The 24,576-nt window shown below is 43.3% G+C and overlaps 1 protein-coding gene across 2 annotated transcripts in view; it reads left to right on the forward strand.

Moving 5' to 3' along the window:
- The window catches only part of GRK5 (G protein-coupled receptor kinase 5), a 171,569-nt gene that overhangs the window by 67,117 nt on the left and 79,876 nt on the right, over nt 1-24,576 (forward strand). For both annotated transcript variants that reach the window (XM_074590095.1, XM_074590096.1), the window contains exon 2: nt 3,635-3,730. In XM_074590095.1, the coding sequence (XP_074446196.1) occupies nt 3,635-3,730 (96 nt within the window). The remainder of the gene's footprint in view (nt 1-3,634; nt 3,731-24,576) is intronic.

Consider the following 24,576-nt stretch of genomic DNA (forward strand, 5'->3'; position numbering starts at 1 on the left):
AATGTAAATATATCAATATATATTTTACATCAAATGGATTTGAAAAACATTCTGGCCCAGCTTCGCAGAATCATTTCATCTCTGGACAAATCTCAGAGCTGTCATTTAGAGCAAAGGGCTATTTTGCAATGCTCTGCACAGTTTGATGCTGCTAAAGATGCAACCATTTTGTGAGGGCTTTAGTAAAGGTGGCTGGGGAAGCAGGTGTGCTCTGAAATCTCCAGTGCTTTGCCCAGTGGGTAGACCTTCAGTGGGTGAAGGTGTACCAGTGTTGAGCAGATGCAGCCTAAAGGATGCTTTCATCTGGCTTACTCCTGCTGCCTCCTGTGTCCAGAAATGATTGGAAATCCTGTTCTAGCAGGCACCACTGCCCAAGCAGCTGCCTGCAGTGCCTGCTTGTACCTTAAGCAGAGAGCTCCTGCCTGCCCCCTTACAGAGCAGGGTGGGTCTGCAGTGGGAGAGGCACATGTTTGTAAGTGGAGGTGGGATGAGCTGCTCTGGGAGCTGGCAGCCTGAGGAGGGGATCCAGAAAGCCAGATTCGAACCCTGTGGCTCGCAAAGGGGGATGATTCTGCTGCAACACCAGCCCAGCTGTTTTCGTCCCTCCTTGCCCTCCCCTTGCTTCCCATCCCTCCCCCAGGGCTAGTCAATATATACTGAATTCATTTAATTCCCATGGAGGTTTGACATTAAGGCATAGAACTCGAAGTTTACAAGATAAATGAGTGTGAGGAAAACCGTGAAGCAATAGTTCAGGGAAGAAAATGCAGCCAAAGAGAATGACTGGCAAAGAGAAGGAAATGGGAATTCCTGAAGGAAGGATCATTCCCCAGAGGAGCGTGTGAAGGGAGGGGGCAGAGACGTCTAAGTGCAGTTTGGTGAGGTATAAGGGCAGGAGCACCAAGGAGTGTGCAGGAAGGCTGCTGGGAGAGAAGGAGAGGGGTGAGTGGAGATGGGAGCCTGGCAAGCAGGAGCAGCTGTGCAGGATTGCAGGAGTGGGCTTTCAGGGAGGCAAAAGCCAATGGAGGACCCTTTGGGTTGTTGAATCCAACCCCTGCAGTCATTGGTGACCACAGCAGAGCTGCGAGCTCCAGGAGAGAGGGTGAACGAACCATCACAGTGCCCATTCCACCCCACAAAACGCTTCTCAGCACCTTTAGCATACCTAAGACTTTCAGCATGCAAGACCAGCTGTCGTATGCTGCAAGAGATCAAGACAGACTCTCCGATACTGTGGCTGGAGGGATGGGAGAGGAAATGACTTTAGCAGCAGTGTTTGGGATGCACTGAAGAGGGGAGGTGGAAGAGTTCATCATAGACCCAAAGGGTACATTTGCGTTGCATAATACAGCATAGCGTGGAGGTCGTCGCAGCTCTCTGTGCTTTGCCAGAGACTAATTCCTGGAAAGGGTAGCGTAGCTGTACTCCTGGTAGTCTAAATAAGCTAGTTCCTTCATGGCTAGGGCAGATATCTCTGCGCTCCATTGCATAACATAGACAGACAATAAATCCTGTCAATAAGGAGTTTAAAATAATTCGAGGCAAGCTCTGCAATGACAAAACTATTGGTCACCAAAAGCGAAGGAATAAAAGTTGAGATGCTGAAGAAACACCCCTGTCCTGAAGGTGTGATCAGAAATGCCCCACAGAGAGCAACGCTTCACAATTTTTTCCAAGGCTCGTGTTTTCTCTGTAATGGTCTGCTACCTTTTGAGTCAATGCTCTCCTAATTTAGCCTGCAAACTCATGTAGTACCCAATACACCCTCCATCTGCAATTGTGACTCTACCAGCCCCTCTATAGAATTAACTCAGCTCTGAATTAGTCATTCGACGTGCCAGCGCATGTAGAATAGACTCAAGTGAATCAGATTTTGTGTGCAGGGACTGACTTGCAGTAAATACAGCAACTCAGAGAATCTCAGTCTGCATCTGGGCTTTTGTGTCTGGAGGGATACTCTTTCTCCGGTGGCTGTGCAGCCTCTCCATGCAGGACGGGCACACACACGAACCGGGAATGAATCCCCCAGCACCACACCACACCTCCTGCCCTCTGCAGTAATGCCGATGTGGCATCATCAAAAGTGTGGAGGCATAAAAGAGAAACCCGGGGGAGGGCTGGAGTAAAAAAGTACCCGATGACAGGTAAAAAAAAAAGACAAGATAAATCTAAAAACTTCCTCTTAAGCTGAGCGGATTCAGATCCGAGTGCCCATCTAGCAGACGCTGCGGGGGGAGCACACACATCACATCAGCCTGCATTAGGCTGCTTGGGCTGAGGGAGCTCCATAGGCACTGCGTCATCTAGTGACCCCAGCAAGGAGCAAAGGGAGATATGCTGGAAATGCCACCTTTGCTGGTCAGAGCCCAGTGCAGAAAGCATCCCCCTTGCAAGCAAAGAGCAGCAGACAAGACCCTCAGAGCTGTGGTGCTCTAGTGACAGCTGTGTTGGTGCCCAAGTCTCCCATCCCAACCTTGTTGGGGTTCTGAGCTATTAAAGCAGGGAAGCAAATATCACAAGTTTTAAAAGAACAGGGAAAAGTATCCTTGAGCTGGAGAATGTGGTTGGGTTTCTCTGATTTGGGAACAGCAATAGAAAGGTCCAAATCAAGCTAGTAGATTTTGAAGATTCCTTTAAAAATATATGAAGGTGAGTCACGTTTGGTTTTGCTGCACTGTTGACAAAGCAGAAAGGGACACCTGTGAGTGACGAAGGAGAAGAACTGAGAAACCAGAGGACGAGGAGAGAGGGGAAAAGAGACGGGGAGGTGGAGTGGAGGGAAGGGGAGACAAGGCAAGTGTGGGCAGCATGAAAGAGTAACACCCAGAGCAGGTAGCTTGGCTGGATAAGCTCAGATGTGGCACTTAGAGATGCCAGTGATGCCTCCAGCAGGGTATTTGTGAAGGAACGTTGATGAGGGAAATTCATCAATGTGGAGCGGCTGAGGGTCTTGGACTGGTCCTGCCAGAGCTGGAGGAAGACAGCTAGGTCATTCACCTTGAGGACAGTTCAGTTCAAGAAAACTTAGGGAAGAGTGAGAAGGGGGAAAAAGAACCAAAAAGAGATTTCTTTTCATGAGGATATTACATTAATTTTTCTCCCCCTGTTCTCCTCCTGTGGAAGCAGTAGTGACCAGAGTGTGTAACATCAGCGGTAATGCCATATTGTTGGTATAGGTATTGTGAGGGATGGATTGTGAGAATTGAATTTTGGTCTTCAGTTTCTACCACTTCTTTTCAGATGGAATCGGGGCACGTCCCAGAACCAGAAGGGGGAGATCCAGGTTGAAAAGATGTGAGCTGTAATTTTGCAGATTCCTTTGACTTGCATGAAATGGCTGTCAGTTGGGGCAGAGATGATGTTGGAGATGCTTATAAGTTCAGCACTGTCACCAGAACTGGACCTGGTGGGCCACAAGCCTGAACTCCCAAATTTTAGCAAGCTGATCTTCTGCCAGATGCCACCTCTTTGGTCTGTTTCAGCTCAGACAAGCTCGGACTTGATCTATACATCTACCCACCGTATCTCAGCTTTAATTATTAATGATATCCATGAAAGCTGTGACTGGGATGGTAAACTCTGGATTGGGCATAGTCTCCAAAGCAATCTAATCCTGATATTTCTTTCTCTGCAGGGGGTGGAGGGAAACGCAAAGGCAAAAGCAAAAAGTGGAAGGAAATCTTGAAATTCCCTCACATTAGCCAATGTGAAGATCTCCGAAGAACAATAGGTAAGAGCTTTTCCCTTCTTTGGAAATATTGCATAAATAAAATGTGTTATCAAAACTGGTGCAGCAGAACAGCATTAAAGGTACTCATCATTAAATGGAATCAGTTTAGAGATGGGCATGCGATGCATATACCTCCCATGATGCTGCCGTGCAAACTCAACTCTCCCTGGTTCTTAAAGGGATTAGGCAGGAGGGACTGGCATAATGTACTTGCAAGACCGGGCTTGGGGCTAGCAGTGGCCAGGCCCTTTGCTTTGCGTGCCTGAGCTCTAGAAGCTAAAGGGACTTCATCGTTAGTACCTGGTATATGGGGCAGGTGCTTTGACTTGGTACCTCCCAGGGCCAATGTGGCTGTGAAACGACATTCAGAAATTAATCCCCTCATCACATCCGGCATTCCCATGTAATAGGTAGCTCTTTATCAGAGAGGAAGTGAGACTTGATGAAAGCAGAGAGATTGCTGAGGTAGTTGAAGGTTAATATTAATTATACTCTAGATATGATGTTTGAAGTGGTAGCCGCTGCCCTCTGCCAGGCAGGTTTGCTCAGCAGTGCCATCCTCTATTCAAACGACAACACTACTTCATGTAGTTTTTTACAGTGCGTGTCAAATTTTTTTTTAACTTTGTTTTATCGATATGGGCCAAACACTGCAGATTTGGGAGGGAGCTTGCGGTGGGCATTTCCATAACACAGCATTCTTCCTCCTCATACCTGCCAAAATTCATCATTCTTTTGACTGCTGCCTTGGCAAACAAGGCTAACAGCTATCTCCTTGTGAATTCTCCACTGGAAAGCCCACTATTACTGATCTCGCCACAAGAGGTTAACTTCAGCAATTGAGGCTCCTTTTCTCCCCTACACTGACATAAAATCCAGCCACTGGCAATAAATGAATGAAAGGCAAGAAACTGTAACAACTGAGATAGCGGGCAGCATAATTTGTCTGACTTGGGCGAACTCCTGGGGTCTGACTGACAGTGCCCTGGCACTATATACATTCAAAATTCACAGCATGTTTATGCAGAGAAAATATGTGGAATGTTTTGAAACTCTTTTCATGGTCTCCTTCAGTAAATTTTCCTTCCCTCATCTTCTGCTGTAGAGCTAAGAGGAGGTAAAGAAAGGAGGGGGAGGCAGGAGGAAAAGAGAGTGGGTTTTCCCAGTTTATGGCCACTCTACAGCCATACAAAGCCTGGAACAATTTCTGAAGGAACAGAACCTGCTGGAAGCAAATCTGACCTACTATATTGTAATTTCCATAGGGAATTACCTCTGTTGTTCCATCAATCTTGGTTCATATAGGGGAAAATGGCACCAGATAAAATGCTTGCTCTTTACAAAGGTGTCACATTCTGAAATGAGTAGTCATAAAAAAATCAATTGTGCCAATGATTTGCTTCTGAAATGCTGTTTCTGGCTTTTTTTGTGTGTGTCAGCTTTGTCCTAGATGTAATTTGTTTTGAATTTTTTTTTGTGAATGAATTGGGGAAGTAAAGGGCAAGAGCCCTTGTGATGCTCTTGGTGGATTTGGCTTCACTGCAGAAATTACTGTTGACTGGGAATTCTAGCAACTGGCTTTTACACAATGGGAAAGAAGGTCCAAATCCTTGTTCTGAGAGTCTGATTTTTATTGAGTAGTTTTCCCACTGAGCTGGATGTGATTGCACAAGGGATGAGGCACTGCTCAGCCTGAGTAAGGTCATCTGTCCTTTCTGGCTCTACCATTTTTCAGTTAATCTAGCTGAGGTTGAAACGTCCCGGACAAACAGTCACTGTTTATAAGTTTCTCCTTGCTCATACAGGGGGTCTGACACACCTTGGATAAGCCATACTCTCTGGGTCTATAGCATTAAGTCATTTGCACATCTGTGGTTGATCCAACGTGCTCAGGATGGATCTGTTGCACGTGCAGATCCATTGATCCACTGCACTGGGCTCAGTGCGGCTCATGGACATCCCAGGCCAAGTTACCGATCATTGCGGTCTGGCCTTAAATCACTCCTTTTATTATCTCTGCTGAGGAAGAACAACTCCCTTGGCTTTAACTCATCTCCATTGGTTATTTTCTGCAAGCCCTTTATAAGAATCTCAGGATTTCAGGTGACAAGGTGTCTCTGAAGGTGATTTTGTGAGGGAATGTACTGACATAGCCCTGAACCACCGGTCAGTCAGCTGAACTGCTCTATGACTTGCAGGGGATCCAGCTGCCGTCAGTCCCTCCCCTAACAACTTCTTAACCCATCGGTCAGCGCCAATCAAATTTGATAATGAAATAAAGACCCCAGAGAGGCTTTTTCCTCCCATCTCTATGGCAACCGGCAGAGAAGAACAACTTTATACAAGGAAAAGGCTACAACCTCAATTCAATGTGTTTGGAGACCAAGACAAATACTGGTAGGTTTTGCTCATCACAGACCTCTTTGCTGTCTGTCAGCCTCCCAGCACTTTTGGTCAGACACAGTCTTGCCACTTTGCCACATGTTAAAGAAAAAAAATCACACTGAGTCTTAGAGGGTTGCATGAACTGGAGGACTAGGCTGTTGAGGTTTTGTTGTACTCCTCTTTCCTGGATGCTTCCCAAGAGCCTCCGTGGAAAAGCTGGAGGCAGGGATGGGACGGACCTTTTGATTTAGAGTGGGCATGGACTGCTCTGAAGAAGGGCACGGATCAGTTTAATGCAGCTGTAAGCCATTGATGGAAAACACTGCTGTTGTGATCGTGGCAATACAGCCTACATGTGTGTGTAGATGCCCACATTTTGGTGTCAAAACGTGTGTGCCTTTGCACCCCACTAAGGTGTACTGAAAAGCGTCTGTGTCTTAAAAAAATAGCGTAGTGTGAAAAGAAATCTGTGAAAAACAGGAAGGCTGAAATAAACCAAGGGTCTGCAACCTGTGTTGACACAATTATGAGTCAGTTCATACCTTTTGGTTCCCTCTGTGTTTACAGGAGACTCTGTGTTTGACTATCCATCATCTGGTGTCTTACTGAAAGACTTGCTTAGTAAAGCCCATTTTTCCCCTCCTTCTTGTGCACAGAAACAAAAATCAAAACACCCGAGAGAAACACTGTGTTTTGATAAATAAACAAACACTGGAAACATCTTTATTAAAGGTGCCATTTAGCCAAGGAGTTATTTTTTTGGATTGCACTTAAAAGCAACTTCTTTTCTCCTTTCTTTTTTGTCCAAAGTACGCAACACCTTTTGCCGGGAAATTCAGTGGCCTTCATTGTGTGATAATTAAATAGGCAAGTGGAACAGGGATGCTACGCTAATACCTTTACTGGGCTCTGAGAGAGGCTTGTATATGTATACTTGTATTCTATGAATGGCTAATGTATGTTTCTATTTGCAGCCCTCTTCCCGGCTGTATTTAGTTGTATTAAAACAGCTAGCCCTTTCCTGGTTAATATGGGCACTAGCGACCCTTTCAATCCATGAAAACTGGAGTTTGGGGCACTAGTGACTCATGTGATGGATGCTGCAAGTAGATGGTGTTCTGCTATCTTTAAAATTCACAGCTTAGCAAAAGAGAGATGTTTCAAGGGAATGGAAAAAATAGCAAGGCGCAGCTTTAAAAATTCCTACATTTGACAAACACGGCATGAAGAGATGCCACAAGTTAGGGATACCCACTAGTTTAAAGGCCATCAGTAAACAAAAATATAAGAAAAAGTTGTAATTTTAAAGGCCAGAGTGTCTTTTTGATGATAAGATTCTGGATGTCTGTAAATATTTCTGAATGACGCAAAAGGTTCTGTTGGTTAAAAGTGTGGAATTTTTATTTATTTTGCTCAGACCCATTCTGTGCTTTTTTCTTCCATAAAAAAACTGCTTGGGTGAAAGAGTTGATTATTCTGATCTTTGGCAAATTTTCTTTCGCAACTGTCCAAATGCTATATAATAAATCACGATTTTTTTTTTCCCCATAGATTGAAGTTTGTGGGGAAACCGCCACAGAATGTGCTGTTTGTTGCTTAGAGTGATTTGTTGCATTATTGCAGAAAACTTTAACTCCTTCAGTAAAGCAGTTTCTGGTTGTGCATTGTACTCGGGTAGAAGGAGAACTCTTGATGATTTCTCTTGTTAAATATTGATATTCAGTGAGATTTCACAGTCAGGAAGATCAGCCTCATTAATACTTATTTTCCCATTCTTGGTTTAAAAAGAGGTTTAACCTCTTACGTGACATTTGTGTCCCATTTATCCGGGGTAAAAGTAGCGTGAGCTTCCAATTCTGGCAGGTTCTTTTCAGCATTGTTAAAAATACACTTCTATGCGAGAAACGCTTTGTGGAGATGGTGAACAGAGTAAGTGGGACAAAATCGAAGCCACAGAGTTCACATGCTCACTTTTTACAAAAGCTGGTTCTTTTTTTCCCCCCGCTTTTTTGTATTGTACTTTTTCAGACATGATCAAGACCTTCACCTACCTGATTTTTTTTTGAGTCACTTTGGAGTTTATCTACCTGGAGGCATACGGATAGCGCAGGCTCTGCAGTGGGATTCAGACCTACCTAAATGAGGTTTTTTGAGCCGCTGGCATGGGTGCTGATAGCAATCAAGAAGCAGCAGTATGGACATCAGTGACAGAGAGATGCTTGAGTATTTATCCAGCTTCCTACAAATGCTTTGCAGCCTGCACTGAGCTCCATCCTGTGGCAGAAAGACTGCTACTATACCCCAGTTATCTCCTTCAAAGGTAGCTCGGGCACATCTGCTCTGCTCCATGGTGCTGGGACGTCTTTCATGGAGTCCCACCAGGTGCCTTGCCTTCAGAGGTTTGCCAGTGCTGCAGAGAGAAACGCATGGACGAGGGTCCCTTGGAGAAAGCAAAGTGTGAGTTTCCAGCCTTCCTTGTGAGGGAAGCTGCCTCTCAGAGATCAAGTGACAGTGTGGCGTATCGATGTTCATCGCAGGATGATGTGTCTGTGTGGCACCCTGCCCCACTTCAGCTGGGGACGGTGTCACCCCCGGGGGGTGTATCCGTTCCGGGAAGGGAGATGTAGGCAAAGAAGCACAGTGCATGTGCAGATCCCAGAATGTGAGGCTGCGGGGTGGTGTTGCTCATAAAGCTTGGGCACTGAAACTGGAAAAGAGAAGGCATCAAAAGCCCGGTCTGATCAAAACCACAAAGAAGGAGCCAATTTTCTCTCCACCAAATTCTTCAGCTCTGATGTTTACAGTGATTAAAAAGCAGGGTTTAGAAATGTAATCCTGCAGCCAACAAACAGATCAAAGGAGAGAATTGCAGCGTGGCTTCCACTGTAAATAACCAAGCACAACTGGTTATAACTTCTGTGATTGTCTTATAGTACCAGTCTGAATGCTACACCTAAGGCTGGTCTCATGCTTTTGGCTAAAACTAGAGTTTACGTTTTTGAGAAATATTTTTTTTTTAGAAAGCATCAGATTTCCTTGGAAAAATACTTACATTTTTATGGGAAATAGTTTTTCAACTAGTAGTCGGGATTCCGTGGCATGAAATAACAGAAAGGGGAATTGTGTCCTATTCTCTTTCCAAACGTGTAGGCATACGGGTAGCTGCGTCGGGAAGATGCTGGTGGGGTGTGTGTGCACACAGCCAGAGCCGAGTACCCGGCATGGAGCTCTACAACTCCTCTGCGAGACACGAGGTTTTCTGCAAACCTGGGGAACTGGAATCAGTGGAGTAGAAAATAGTACCTACTTAAAAAAAAAAGACAACATACTGTATCATTGTTATACTGTTCATTAAAATATATTTCCAGAGAAATTCGTATCATTTAAGGCCCAAGCTGATAAACATATAGGCTCACAAATAATTTTTTATCCAAACAAGGAATCCCTTTAAATTAATTTGACAACAGATGGGTTTTTTGTTTTCAGCAATCAGAATTGTGCTCTGTATGAAAATAAATTTTCCCACATTGATGCCCTTAGATAACTGCAGCATAAGATATATTTCAGTCACTGTCAGCAATAGCAAAGTGGTGTCTTGCTGGTGTTCTTGCATCACCCGAGTGTTAGCTCCTAACAGCGGTGTTTGTCAGCAGCCCAGGAGTGGGGCTCCTACCACAGGAGCTCTGCGTTGTCCCTTGGGGTCATACTTACTGCGCCAGGACTCAAGGGCTGGTCGTGGTGCTGTGCTGAGGATGGTCCCTCTGATGCTGGAGTGGTACCTAAGGGAGAATCTCCCCGGATGAGTTGTCCTCCGTGACGGTTGTCTGCGGGGTGCATACAGAAAGAGCACAGAGAGTGAGGAACCCAAGAAGGGCTGAAAGCAATATTCGAACAACTCCGAAAGCTGAGGATAGGATTTATAGCTCTGGAAAAATTTATGCAGATTTTTTTGAATAACATTAATACAGAGAAAAACCCTCAAACCAATTTATTTCTAAAGAAGAAACAAAGTCCTTCCCCTTGACAGTCCCCACTCCGTACAATTCCCTTCCCTTTTACTTCCTTTTTTTCCTTCTTCCACAGTAGACACAACTTTCCCCTCTTTTCCTTGAGCCAAAAAGTCTCTGTTGCTCCTTCGAAGTTCAGCTTATGCAATCTTTCCAGCATAGACCTTGCCTTCAGCAGTACCCTGTAGTTTCTTGGGTTTAACGTGCTGTCCTATATCATGAATACATCTAAATTAAATTAGATAGTCTTCAGGGGCAGGAACTGGCCACATGATAGAAACTGTTCCAGCACATGAAATGATATGGCTGACGTCAAAACCATATTGTTTGTTTACAGACCCACAGTTGGTTCAGTTCCTTTCTTTAAAATCCTTCAGATTCAACTATAATTCTATCATAAACATAGGTTTCTCATGCTCTAATGATGGACAAATAGAGCAATGTGTGGTGCCCTTGCAAGATTAGCTGTATCCAGTTTATAGCGATGGGTGGAATTGAGAAGGGTTGGGGCTTTTTGCTTGCAATTTTTTTTTAATGCCATCACAGAAAGTATGTGAAAAACAAACTGGTTTATGCATCTAATGAGACTCAAGACTAACACTGGGGGAACAGGCTGCTTGTACTTGACAGCTTCCAGGACGGGAAGGGGACACAGGGGAAATGAGTTGAAATGATCTCAGCCTGCATTCTATTTACGGAATTTATTTCACAAGACTTAATCCATCAAGTATTACCTTGGCAGTGGCAACCCAGACAGAAACCAAGACAGACGTTGCTATTCTCCATAAAGAACAGGCAGCAAATCCACATCTCCTTACCAAACAGTGAGTCCACACCGGTCATCATTTAATAGAAAGCCTCCCAAGAAAGAAGTATTAGCACTAAACCTCTGTATTTTTATTTTGTGGCAAAAGACTCTATTTGGTGCAATAAATTAGTCTTCACAAATTAAGAAGAAGAAAAAATTCCACTACACACTTTGAAGTATTTTCAGAAGTTATTCCAGGATGTGCAGAAAAGGAATTAGAAGAGAATATATATAATGGATCCTTTTAAAAGATCCATTTCATCTCTCACTGAAAATAGAAGTAGATATTGTGAGCTGCAGGGTTTTTCATTATCTTATTAGGTAATATGAGTCATTAAGGCTAATTAATACTTATGCAGTGATTTGGAATTGTAAAATGCATAGAAGTGCTCACGGGTCCTGTTAAATAGTAGTACTTGGTTGTTAAGGAAATTTATTTTAAAACCAATTTAGCACTTGCTGGATATGGGGAATGAGAGGTAGGGCTACATTAACGATAAAAACTGACTCTTCTCCCCGCTGAACTCACTTGTAACTTTGCTACTGGTAGCGATGAGAAGAAGGTGGCAGGGCAGAGCAAGCCTCTGGTTTGGTTGAGACTGTTCAGCGCTGCTGGAGTCAGTGAGAAGGTTTCCCTTAAATTATATTGTACAGGAGCGCTCTTTTAATGCAAGGAGGGAACTGTGGGGAGGGAAAAGAGAGAGTAAAGATCTGCCAGACCTGCATAGGGATGCTGTAAAGGGCACGCATGGGAAGAGCAGCCTGAAATCCTCGCGTTTGGGGATGCATGAATGCAGCCCCAAACCCTAAAAGGCTGGAGGGATGGGATTAACCTAAGTTAATGCTTGTCAAGGAAAATAAGTCATTTGGAGTAGTTGGTAGGGGAGGCATTATTTTGCCTTGGCTTCTGTGAGTTGTTACAGAGGCCTCTAGGATTGTGGTGGGGCTTTGCTTTAGGCTTTACTAGAAACAGTCATGCCAGAAGTATGGCACGCTGAAATGCTGTGGGTTTTGTACCAAAAAATGGCTTTTTGGATGAAATACATGTTCTAGGAAAGTGGGAGTTATTATTCTGGTGAAAACCTGAAATCCAGCATTTTCTTCTTTTATTTCCTCCTTCCATGCCCTTCTTTGGTGGAAGAGGCACGGGAGAAAAGGGAACATCCTATTCTTTACTTAAAACCAGAAAATAAGTTTTAGTCTTTATTTTTATGAAAGTCCCCCAAAGTCCATAAAATATTTTGAGTGAAGAAAAATTCGCGTTTTATATATATGCTATTTTGAATATCTGCAAAATATAAAAGCAATCTTGTACTTACTTTTTCAGTTGTATTTCTATTTTCCTAGCACTTATTTTACTGAAGCACTCTTTGCCACAAAGCGTCCTTCTTCAGCACGAGGTGTACTTCTGCCTTTGTTGTGAAGGTCCTTGATCTGTGCACTTCAGTTCCACTGGTTTAGTTATGCTTTCCTGACAACGCAAATGGACAATAAAATGAATGTAAATGCAGTATTTCAGTTTTAAATATAATATAAGGCACTGCAAATTATGCTGTGGGTTAACAGGGTTGGTATTCATACTCCTTGTAAATCCATGTCTGAAGCGAGACCCCAGATAAAGTGCCTTAGTGCAGATCTGGCGCATTATTATCCTAGTGCCCTTGAGTTCTGGCTTTTGAGGAAAGGGGAGGTTGAGAGCTTTTCGGGTTATCCCACACATACCTTTTAATTCTGGTTTTGAGACATAGTGTGGGGGAATTCACATGGGGAATGTTAAAAGCCTGATTTTTGGTGGTTTGGCTGAATCCCTGAAGTCACTGAGAGATTCAGTTTATTTTTCAGGTAATCACTATATGCTGCTTTGAAAACACTTTGGAGGTGATAATTGGAAATATTTCTCTGTGCTCTGTACATCAGAAATTGGGGCATGGCCATGAATTCTGCTAAATATTGATATTGAAATAGAACCTCCACTTGGCAGGGCCAAGTTATGGAGTTATGAGACCATTTCTTAATAGAGTTCCTGGTTATGCCAGTACTTTTATTTACTTATTAATCACATTTTTACCATGCTAAATCAATGCCAGGGAATTCTAAGACAAGTAAAACAAACTCTCTACACTAAACTGTTGTCTCTTAGCTGAAGTAATGGAAAGGATGAGTGAAAGTCCAGTGTAGGGAAAGGAAACAAAATTACAGAGCAAGATGGTATAATGCAAACTGTGAAAAATCTCCTGAGTTTGGGGAAGAAGGTAGGTTGCTATTTGATTTTGTTGAAGAACTCTCTGTTGTCCCGGAATTGGTAAAGTTCAGTGTAAAAATGGGTCAACAAAAAGCCTGAACTCTTATAATCCTTAAAAAATATGTTATGGACCAAGACATTTAAGTCACAGTTAAATTTAGTATATTAAGAAAAATGTGAAGGTTTTTACCTTTCCAGAAGAATAATTGATTCCAAAAGATGGGAAGTCTCTATGGTATTAAATGACCTATAAAAATATAATTTGTGCAAAGTTACAAACTTCCTTGTACCTGCCAGATTCACCATCCTCCTGCCCAGCACCAGCATTATATTTGCACAGTGGCACCTTGAGGGTCTCTCCACGTCACACTGATTTTCTGAGCTCTTGCTTGGAGAAGTTAGGACAAGGCAGTGTTGACACATTGGTGAATTCTGTTCTCGTGAGCAACAGGACTTGGCTCAACTGCATATAAGTATTTGCAATGCTGAAACAGCCCTCTATAAGTAAGTGCTTTCAGGCTTTCATAACTCCTGGTTCAAAATATTTTTGGCATTTGTAAACATGGTTTATGGAGAAAAAATGGTTTTGAGCACAGGAAGAATTTGGTGTAAGTCACTTCAGAAATATTCTGATCGGTCCAAACAAATAATATTCAACACTTGTGTATCACTTTCATCGCATTTAACCTTTTGGCATGGGTATAGTTTGTCTCATGAGCAGTGACTTCAAGCGCTGAGCCTCAAGTGAGGTCTAAGTAGTAAGTAGGGACACCCTGCAAAGGTACAACTGACTCTAAAACCCAAAAGAGAGAAACCTATGGTGGGGAACTTACTGAATAGCATGGAATATTTGATTTAATGTAGCAAAGTATGACATATTCATGCTGATCAGCTCTTCAACAGCCAAAGCCAACTGGCAACCATGCCACTTCAAGCAATATCCTTTTCAGATCCCTTTGGCCAAACCTTCTCAGCCTGAGCATGAGTAACTAGGTGGGATATCTTCTGTGCTGGTGACAGGTTGGGCCCCACATGGAAGGGAGCTAATCTGTCCCTTGGGTAGGAATGGGTCAGCGCTGTGTGCTCTGGAGGCCTCTGTGTGCCCCAGGTCCATGCCCAAGGAGGATGGAGAATGGAAGACAGGAGAGCTGGTGGGCTTGGAGGGGAAACTCTGTAAGTAAATAAGGTTACATCCCCTTTGCATAGTCAGTGGGTGTATTCCTGAGGCTTGTACTGCTTGGCAGAGGAGAAAAAAGTCAGCATGAAAAGAGCAGCTATTAAGCAGCCCTTGTGTTGGGAGTGGACCTCATGACTGTCCTTAGCTCCATGGAGGCTTTCTTCCTCCAAGGTAGAGACTCTTCACTTCTGAGACTGCTTTCATCCCTGCCCAGGAGACTGTGGGTGTCCGTGGGGCGCCATAACCTCATTATCTTCTATGGAAAAAAACCCCCAACCTTCTAAAAATATTGTCTATGCCAGTATTGTCTATGCCAGTGTGACTATGAATCAGTGGTCAGAGCTGCGAGGGAGAATTACAGCCTTTTCTCCTTGCTCTTTGCCATGGACAACCCCTAGTCCTATGACTAGGGCTAATGTCTTTTTTAGAATCTACTTCAAAGTCTCCTCGGGGGCCAGAGCCTTTCTTATGAGTTAAAAATCAACTTGTTTAGGTAAGATCTTAAGGAGTGGAAGGCGGCAATGCAAAGTTTCAAACTCTGCAGAGGAGCTGCCAATGCAAAGGTCACACAAGGTTGTGGTTACTCCCACTGCGTGCTGCAATGGGCTTCATGGATTAGTACAGACTGGGATTACAACAGGGCCGGCACAGAGAGAGGGAAGACATGGATCCACCCTGTAGTCCTGTGGTTTTCGCAAGTTTTCTGGCACTGGCCACTGTTCCAAATCCTAAAGGAGCTCTGATGGAGACTTGCCATCCTGGTTCAAAAAAAGGGATAGGATTTTATTCTCAGTAGCACTGTTGAACTACATGGAAAGTAACTATCACCCACAATCAATTACAGGTAAGCACCTATAGACTGCTTGAAATCTATAGAACTCCATAATTGCTCACTGTAACTCACAGCATAGGTAGGATATTCCTTTATTTTCTTTTTTCTCATATATGAGACCATTTGAAAACCTGTCCTTCTCCATCCCCAAGGAGAGAATATGTTTTCTTTCTAAGACCCAGTGATTTTAGCCTTCTGTCTCACTAGTTGCTGGGGAGTGATGATGCTAAATCACGTCTCCCCAAAAGCCTTTATCCTTTGTGAAAATTAGCTGATAGCTTCCTTCTACTGATGCAAGTCAAAACAACATTTTAGCTGGCAGAATTATGTGGAATTCTGCCTCATCTGGTTTTTTCCTCCCATCAGCAAACTAGAATTTCCCTAACAAGTCCCCGGATCTGGCAGTTTTCCAGGGCTTCCCTTCTTGGTAGGCAGCAATAAGGAAGGGAATCTCATCTTGCTGCCAGCTCACCCACTTACAACATGCATCGGGGAGGGCTCAGAAACTCTTTCTTTCGACTGCCTCAGAGCAGAGAAGCCACTGGGAGTTCAGCTGGAGGCTCTGCCTGTGAGATACGGGTCATCAAGACTTGAATTAGAGAGCAAATACACTCCTTTGCTTTTCTTCCTCCCTTTTTTCCCTTCATTTAAGTGAATTTAAGTCCTGGTGACAGGTAATGCACAGGTAGCCCTTGAAAGGGAAATGTGTTTATCTCCCAGGCAGGTGCAGTCTGTTTTCCCGTGCCCCGCTCTGGTCCCTTCCAGGGTGGAGGTACAATGGCAAAAGAGAGAATATTTCAGCGCCCATGATTGCTCGCTCTTGGCTGGCTCTGCCAGCCTGGGTGCCAGTTGTGGTGGTGGGTTTTGCATCGCTGTGGGTCTGATACCAGTTCAGCTTGCCAACTGCCAGCATAAGCTGTGTAACTTGCAACTCCAGAAATGCCATGCCAGCATCTGTTTCTCATCCCACAGCATTTTAAGTAATGCACATTTCCAGCTGTCTTCCCCTTCCTTCCCAGTTCCACAGCACAGTTTGTTGGTTTCATGCGTAGCTCTGAGATGTGTCTTCAGGCTGCGCAGTCCATGTGCGAGGCAAAGCTGGTCAGGGGGCTGCGGGGTTTGACACCAACTGTCCATGCCCTCATCCTCCAGCACGATCGTGCATTGAAGCAGAAGAAACCCGCAGCTGCGAGGAGTCCTACAGCTTGTGGAATGCGTTAATTAAACAAGAGTCTCTGAAAGAGGTAAAATGGTAGAGGACCTCTGCAGATAACTTGGCAGCTCCCTAATACAGTATTCACAGCTTCAAGTCTCTCAGGAAAAAAACTGAACAGCCTTTACAGAGGGTTGTTTAAAGCCCTACTTTTCAGTAGGAATGTAACTGAAGAAGGCTGTGAAGGCTGTGAAAGCATGCTGCTCACAAGCAGAGGAAAGATTAAATTCCAGTGCTTTGTTTGGGGTAAATTACTGACCTTTGTCTTCAGCATTAAAGCCATCTGAAGACAACCATTCCTAGCATACAGCAAGATGAGTTGCTTTTGCTGGATTCTTTCCTGTGTACAGTGTAATACTTTAGTATGAATATGGCAGGAAATAAGGAAAATTGAAAGCATAATTCATTTTGAATGGCATGATGTAAGAGGTGATTTCTTTTAAGGAGCTAGAAGGCAAAGGGATCAGTGTTAAATATTTTAAGTGGGCTCTTGGAACAATCCCTTAATGAAATCCCCCCCCCCCCCCCAGCCTTTTACAACTGTAATATCTATGTTTCCTGCTAGTTCTCTTTTTCTTTTTATTTATAGACTTTAAAACTTTAATTGGGGCAATTTTACCTATCAGGTTATAAAAAATCGTCTATCTTCTGTCCCACGAAGTCAACAAGTGTTTGTTTCTTTAGCTCAGTAACAGTTCCCCATTCTGCTTTCTGGGCAGATTTGCTCCATATCAGTAAAATTTCTACCCACTGAGTCAACGTCTCAAGGCACAAGCTCTTCCTGCCGTGCTGCGACAAAGCGTTTCCTATAGTAGCCTTATGATTTCCCAAATTTCTCCTCCCCCTTCAGAGCCTGGGAAAGCAGATGGACCCTACAGGATGACCTGGAGGGCACGAAATCCAGGCCTGTTAGAGCTGAAGTGGGGAAGTGCATTCCAGAGGAGACAACCCTTCCACCAGGAGCGTTTGCGGCTCAGGCTGCTCTCCAGCCCACGCTGCTGAGCTGATACTCGGCTCTTCGAGTGATTGCAAGTGACATGGCCTGGGGCACGGAGGCAGCAGATGTCTGGTATTTAGGTTGTTATGGCTCGGTGTTTTCCACTCGAGCTGGAACTCAACTGTTAGCTAATGACAGTCACGGGGACCCTGTACAGCACAATTCTCCAACAGGGCACCCAGGAAGAAAAATCCATTGAAAAGCGTTGTGCTGCTCTCAGTCATTTGAAAGGGGAGAAGGCGTGCGGGAAGCCGGCAGAGGCATGAATCACCGTGGAGAGGTCCATATTCAGATGTCAAACCCACAGTTTTCTCATCAGTCGTAAGGAGAAAACCACTTGGCAAATCCAGCCCAGCCCTGAACCTGAGCGACAAAACATCCCCCTTCAGCATGGCCTCTCATAAATGCTGGCTTTTTCATTATGCTTAAATAAATCAGTTTTATTTCTCACCCCAGGCTTATAAGCTCCAGTTATCTCCCTGAATCATACTGGATTGGCCTGTCACTCACCTGCCCTAGAGCACATCCAGTGCTGCCCAGATGTGATGAACCTTCTGTCCCATCGAAGCTCTGAACGTGAAAGAGAGCTAGGAGTGACATGGATCTCCCATGGAAATCCCTGGGGTCAGGGAATCAGTGCTTGGCATTGCTCTGCAGCTTCTGTCGCTGAAGAAGGGGAAGGCCATGTGGTCAATGTGCTGTAATAAATATAGCTGACCTATCTGAAAGGACTGCTGTGGACAAATAGTTATCTGTGGCCTAGAGAAGGTTATCAGTCAATACAAGGAATGTGGCCTCTAGGTCATATTCAGACCTAGAATCAAACAGATCAGGGTTAAAGAGTCTGAGAACGACAGAGCTATGGCCGTGCTAACAGATTGTGCTCTAATTCAAGGCAGTGGAAAGTGCATACAAAAACTGTAATCTCTCGGGCAGCATAAGGGTGAGGTGAGTAGTAAAAAATGAATGCCACCATGGAAACTCATCATCAAAAGGCAAAACCAAATAACGAACAAAACCAGCACCACAACAGGCACTCTGGTTTTGTAGTGGTGGAAGCTCTCATGATCTCTTGATTGGATAAGCAGAAGCCATTTGTCCACAGCCCTTCCCAAGCAGTCCATGAATTACAGGTGTAATTGCCGGTGGTTTAATGCCGTGTGCATGGGAACAACCATAAGAGAGTGGCAGCATAGGCTCATTAAGAAGTAGCAGGAGCAGCTAATGTTTCTGAAGGGTTCCACCCAAACTGAAGATGAACATGCCATGGTGTTTCATGCCGTCGCCCGTTGCAGCTGCGATATAGCCCCGTAGGCATTTGCTGTCTCAAAGTGTACTTCTACTGTCGTTTCGTGTTGTTGGTCTATTCTGCTTAAATAGAGTGCTACAAAGTAGAGCTTACATGGACCACTTGGTCTCTAATTTGCAGCATGTGTAACTTATGCCCCTATTAATTTTAGAGAAAGGATATGTTAAGGCTTCATTTCAGGCATTTCTTGTTATGAATGACGTACTGTAGTTTTTTGAAATTGCTACTCTTACCCAGAACTCAGCTGCCAACTGCTCATAGACACTGAGAATCGTGGGATCCAAAAATGAGGTCAGTGCCTTCAATGTAGCTGGGCTGATGCAGAGCTGTGCAGCTATGATGTGATACTGGACACAAGAAATAAAAAGGGGTCTCTGTCTCCATGGTGAGAACTGACAAACTCAGAGCTTGTAATCAGTGATTTCTTACTTTCCCTTGATTTGAAGAACCCAGATACATTCCAACTGAAATGTGGATACCTACATGGGAAATTTAAAGCTTAGCTTAAACTTAAATTTAGTGCTTAAATTAGCTTAACTTAAATTTAGTGTTTGGGCCCCTCTGAGTACAGGCTGAAAGACATGGTCTATTTCAGGTGATTTCAGTTATTTAATCAGAAAATTATGTGGAGGCTGGAGTGAGGAATGCAGGAAAATCTGATAAGAAACCGATGTAGATCACAAGCTAAAACACCACACAAGAATGCTGAATTGTGAAAAAAGAGAAGCAAACCATTTAAATTAGATCAATTGTCTGATCTGGAGAACTACACAGTATAAGTATTCACAATGAAATCAATGAACTTTGTATGAATTCTTGGAGTATCTCAGAATATGTATTATGGTACCTTAACTCAACTGAGGCATTCAGCAGTAGCCATGTGATGCATTGTCATCTAAATTCACCTGTTTGCCTGATGGACTGTGAAGGCAAATAAGTAGTGATGAATGCAGTTGCAGCAATTAGATGTAGCCACATTGATGATTTTCTTTCCTTGAGCATGTATCAGGAAACCCAAGAGTTGACTACTTACAAATCTTCTGTTCCTCACTTTAAATAAATGAAAATGTAAATGCATATTTAAACGTTTTACTTATATTTGATGGCTGCAGCTAGCTCTCTATAATGTTTTCAGTCAGCTAGCAGCAGTCAGATAGGAAGCACTCTTGAAGAGTATTCTGGAAATACCCTCCACCACCTTTTTTTACAGAGTCTTTTGTACTGATTGAAGCTTATGGTTTGAATCCTAGTTTGCTCTAAGTGGTAAACCTACTTAACTTTGCTTGAAGAAGTAAAATATATTGATACCTAAATGTAAACGGTGTAGAACCCATCCTACGTGCATCCTGAGTGACTGTAGGATGCTGACCAGCATCTAACCTTGTCCATTGTTGCTTTCTGGTTTTGCTCTACTGACAGCCTTTTCAAACACATTTTGTTTGCTAATTCACTATATGACAGAAAGCGGTTGGAGTGTTGATAACACTTCAGCTGTTTTTTGCTTCCTAACACCCCATTGCAAAACCGATGCATCATGCAGGAATGAACACTATAAAATAATTTACTTCAGAATATCACAATTTGTCTTCCTTTCTCCAAGGACGAGTCCTTTGACATTAAGAGTGTTGGATACATAGGTTCGAAACACTTTGGTGCCTTCAATTCCTACTCCATGATTCAGATATTTTTATTTTCCAAGGCATTGGTTGTAGTGAATATTACACATTTCTTCCATCTACACAAAATCTCACTACCTCTTCTGTTGTTATTTGAGCCTTATAAGTACTGTACCTATTGAAAGTGCTGTTTGGTGTCACGACGTCTGATAGAGAAGCATACCAAGAGTATTTCGTTCCATTTTTACTTCTTCTTCTAAGGTGTCTTCCGATAATGGTGCCCTGAAATAACCAGGGACTGGACTTAGTGACTTTGCAGGGTCCTGGCAAGCCTATGAGTAGTAACAGTCTAAACTGTGTGTTACTCTCAGCAGTAGCAAGTTAATTTATACAGCCTACACATTTTTAATAGTAGATTTAAATGTAGATTGCTAATACTTAAAAGAAAATTATATATTTCTTATGAGTTTCTCCGTTAGGTGCAATTCCAGGTCTAACCTCAGCAGATGTGGAATAGTGTCTCCAGATGCTCTTAATATTTTCCATTCCAACTTCACTGATAAATTGAACATTCCCTTGTACAATCTAGTGCTACATCTGTTTGGCTACCAGTATTGCTATGAGCTACGGCAGACAGAATTTAAAAGACTCTTTTCTACTAAATGCTTCATTATGATTGCGATGATTAATATTTTAATATTCTTCTGAGAATTAAATAGTATTAAATAAGTCAATGATACGGCAGAGTCACTGACCTTGCCTGCAAAATATCTTGAAGTCATTTCTGAAAGGTTTTTCGAGTCTATTCCCTTTCTGTTTAGCTTGTATCTGTGGATGGGCTATTTAAGGAAGATTTTTGTCTAGACACCAAACTTCAAGATCAGTGAACTTCCTTGAGCTTAAGCAGCACAAGAAATTTACAGCTAATTTCAGATAGTAACATTCAGCATAGCAATAGAATCCTTGTTAGAGTCCTTCAACCGTTATCAATGGAAAATAAACAGTTTGGCTAGTCCCTGTGAGTTTGTAGATAGAACAGGATGGGAATATCATGGTATGAGTAAAAACAGGCACACACAAGGCATGTCTACACTAGTTTGCAAATGCCTGTGGAGTTCTGTCTGGAATAATGGAGGTCACACAGAATAAGCAAAAGCCCCAAAGCCTGTTTGGTTATCACATTTTTCCAGTCATTGCAACTCTGCTGAATTCAATGGAATTAGACCAACAAGACTGAACTAAATGCCATGATGAGCCTGGCATTCAATTTTTATCTTCTGAAATATCATATTATCTCTCTGTTGGTTGGTGAATTGCCATAAGGCACACTAGTATGGTACCTTCGAGGTTGGAAGGAGCTAACCTGTATTCCTATTTGAATAGGAAATATGCAAAGGAAATATAAGCAAAGGAAGAAAGAGGAGAGATTAAGTTAGGTTAGGTTAGGTTAGGTTAGGTTAGGTTAGGTGAGAGGAGAGAGTAGCATGCAAGAAAAGTAAAGATAGAGAGAGGCAGATAGGTAGACAAGACTAGAAATAGTATGGCTTGAGAATGTAAAATGATAGTACAGAAAGACAGCAGAAGAAAAGGGTGGGTAGAAAAAGTAAAAATAATAGACAATTACGAAATTCAGTAAATGTGCAGTAAATGTGTTCAGTTTTGTTTTAAGGTGAGTCAGCCATACTCACCATGTTGACTATGTGTTTCAAAAGTGGTTTGGCCACTCCTAAAAAAAAGGAAAGAAAATTCTCCTGGTCTTTGGCAGAGGGTAAAGTGACAACCTTCCAAACACCCTAATTTCCTTTCATTTAAAGCCTGGCATCCAAAAAATGGGGAGGCTGTCATCACATTATGAGTGAGTTCACTTGAGAACATGATGGTACACACAAGGGAAGTTGGCCAACAAAACAAGGAGGAAGAGAGGCGTTTTGCAGACAGTTTTTTTTTTCTGTGGGACATACCTGGGACCCTCCAAGGCAAAATACGCTTGCTTTCCTCCACAACAAACGTTCTCCAAGTGCTATACCACATTTTGTAGTTGCAGCCAGGGTCAACTCAACACTTGATGTTGCCCAGGACTGTGAATTCTGGTCTATGTAGTTTGCCGTATGTGGGACCATGAGATCAGATCTTTTACTTAGGCTTGTGTCTGCTCTGCTTGGACATGGCAGTCTATATGGCATTTCTTTTTAAGACTAGGATGTTAAATGTAGTGTCCTGGCCAAATTCCAGCCTGGGGGTTTATATTCTGCTTACCGAAATGCAGCTGTTGGATCATTATATGAGAGCAAACTGTGGTGCTTGTCTTTTCTTAGTAATGAATATGCCCCTAACATCTGCTTTATGGGGAAGCACATCAGCTCTCCTCTGAGGACCATGAATTTGTGATTCACGTTAATAATGATAGCATGCACCAGACCTCGTGGATTGTGTTGGGTTTTTTTCTTTGTAATCTCAAGGTTTCTTTGCTTACTCTTGCAGTATCGTTCATTTTTCTACAGCGTTAGCGTCCCTGAATTATCACACGATGTATCTCCAGCATGCTGCCGTGCCATGGGTCCACGTAATAAGTGAAGGATAAAAACCATATCTTTTAAATCAGGGCAGTTTCTCAAATGCATATTTCTTCAAGAGGCTTGTTTAGTCTGTTTCTCTTTTGCCAAAACGTGTGTTTTTAGGGAGTCTCCTTTACCTGAATAAACCACGATTCTCTTTTGCTACATCAATAGTAGCAGTTGAACCTGAGAAGACTTGGAAGGTGTCTCCGACAGGCATCCAAAAGCAATGAATAGTTATTCGTATTCTCTATAAACCTTTCCACTCACCGGGGCAGGACTGCCTTGTTTTTCTGTGTTCATTCAGTGCCTAGCGCCATGCTCCCCCTCATATGATCTTGATCCCCTGCCATGATTAGGCATTAGGACAGTAAAATAATCTTTATTGGTAATAATGTTACAAATTAATAACAGGAAGAGTGAATGAGGAGGCAGGACTTCGCTTTCCCTGCTTTGGTCCTCTGGGACATTTGTCAGGCAGAGCTCTATTCCAGCAAAGCAATTCTGCAAGGATGGAGCACAGGTCTCCTCTCCTCTCCTCTCCTCTCCTCTCCTCTCCTCTCCTCTCCTCTCCTCTCCTCTCCTCTCCTCTCCTCTCCTCTCCTCTCCTCTCCTCTCCTCTCCTCTCCTCTCCTCTCCTCTCCTCTCCCCTCTCCCCTCTCCCCTCTCCTCCCCTCCCCTCCCCTCCCCTCTCCTCTCCTCTCCTCTCCTAAGTCTCATGTCAGTGAAGTAGCCACTGATTTTCCCCTTGTCAAGAGGCTGAGTGGGCTACCCAGTATTCTGAACGCGCTGCTCACGCTACTTTCAATATTAAAATGCATGCATTGGGGTGTTTGAGTATTTCCACCGGAGTTTCCCTCTTAAGGCTGATAGATAACCCAAACTGTACCCTGATGCATTACAGAGTTCTTCCTCCACACAGGCTGCTTCGCTAACACTTTTCCCTCGTTGCAAGCTGACGCCAGACATTTCATTTTTAAAACTATTGATTGAGCTATCTTATTTTCTAAGTGCAAAGAATGGTAGAAATTACTGAACTGTAGAATGGTGGCTTGAATTGGCCATGTCAGGCATACTGACCTATTGAAAGGTAGCAAGATTCTGGGTGTCACATAAGAGAGATGTGTGCCATGGGGTGGAGGAGCAGTTATAGCTCTCGTTAAGGCCAAGTACATGAGCGTGCTATTTTATATCTCAGGCTTATTTTTACCTGGAACATAATTAATTCAAGAAGCTAGTTCCACAGGTTATATTTATAGATAGTCCCGGGCCCAGGTGAGAAAAGGAAAACTCATCATTTCCTCATAGTTGGGTTGCAGCGAAGAGAACAAGAACAATGGTTTCTAAGCGGGGAACTGAAGACTCAAGCCTTCTTACATAATGTAACTGGAGGCTGGAGCTCACACATGAAGAACACGTCTTTATGTCTTCTGAAAACAACACAACAGAAATACTGTGCTGTAACTTGCATAACGTGTAACTAACTGTTTCCCGTCAGTTCAGTGCACGCTGTTACTAGCAGAATGCAACACCATGGCTTTAATACCAAATTTGTTATGTGAATTAAACACACCCAGCCAACCTCAAGTTGCCTTGACTGACAAACAGTAGAGCTGAAAGTCTGTTTTTCACAAGGGGCTGGCCCCATTAAGAGGGTCAGAGCTGTGTTAAGGCTGATGTTGGTCATACAACAGGCAGTAAAATG

The sequence above is a fragment of the Larus michahellis genome, chromosome 6 (assembly GCF_964199755.1).
Source record: "Larus michahellis chromosome 6, bLarMic1.1, whole genome shotgun sequence".
NCBI lineage: Eukaryota > Metazoa > Chordata > Aves > Charadriiformes > Laridae > Larus > Larus michahellis.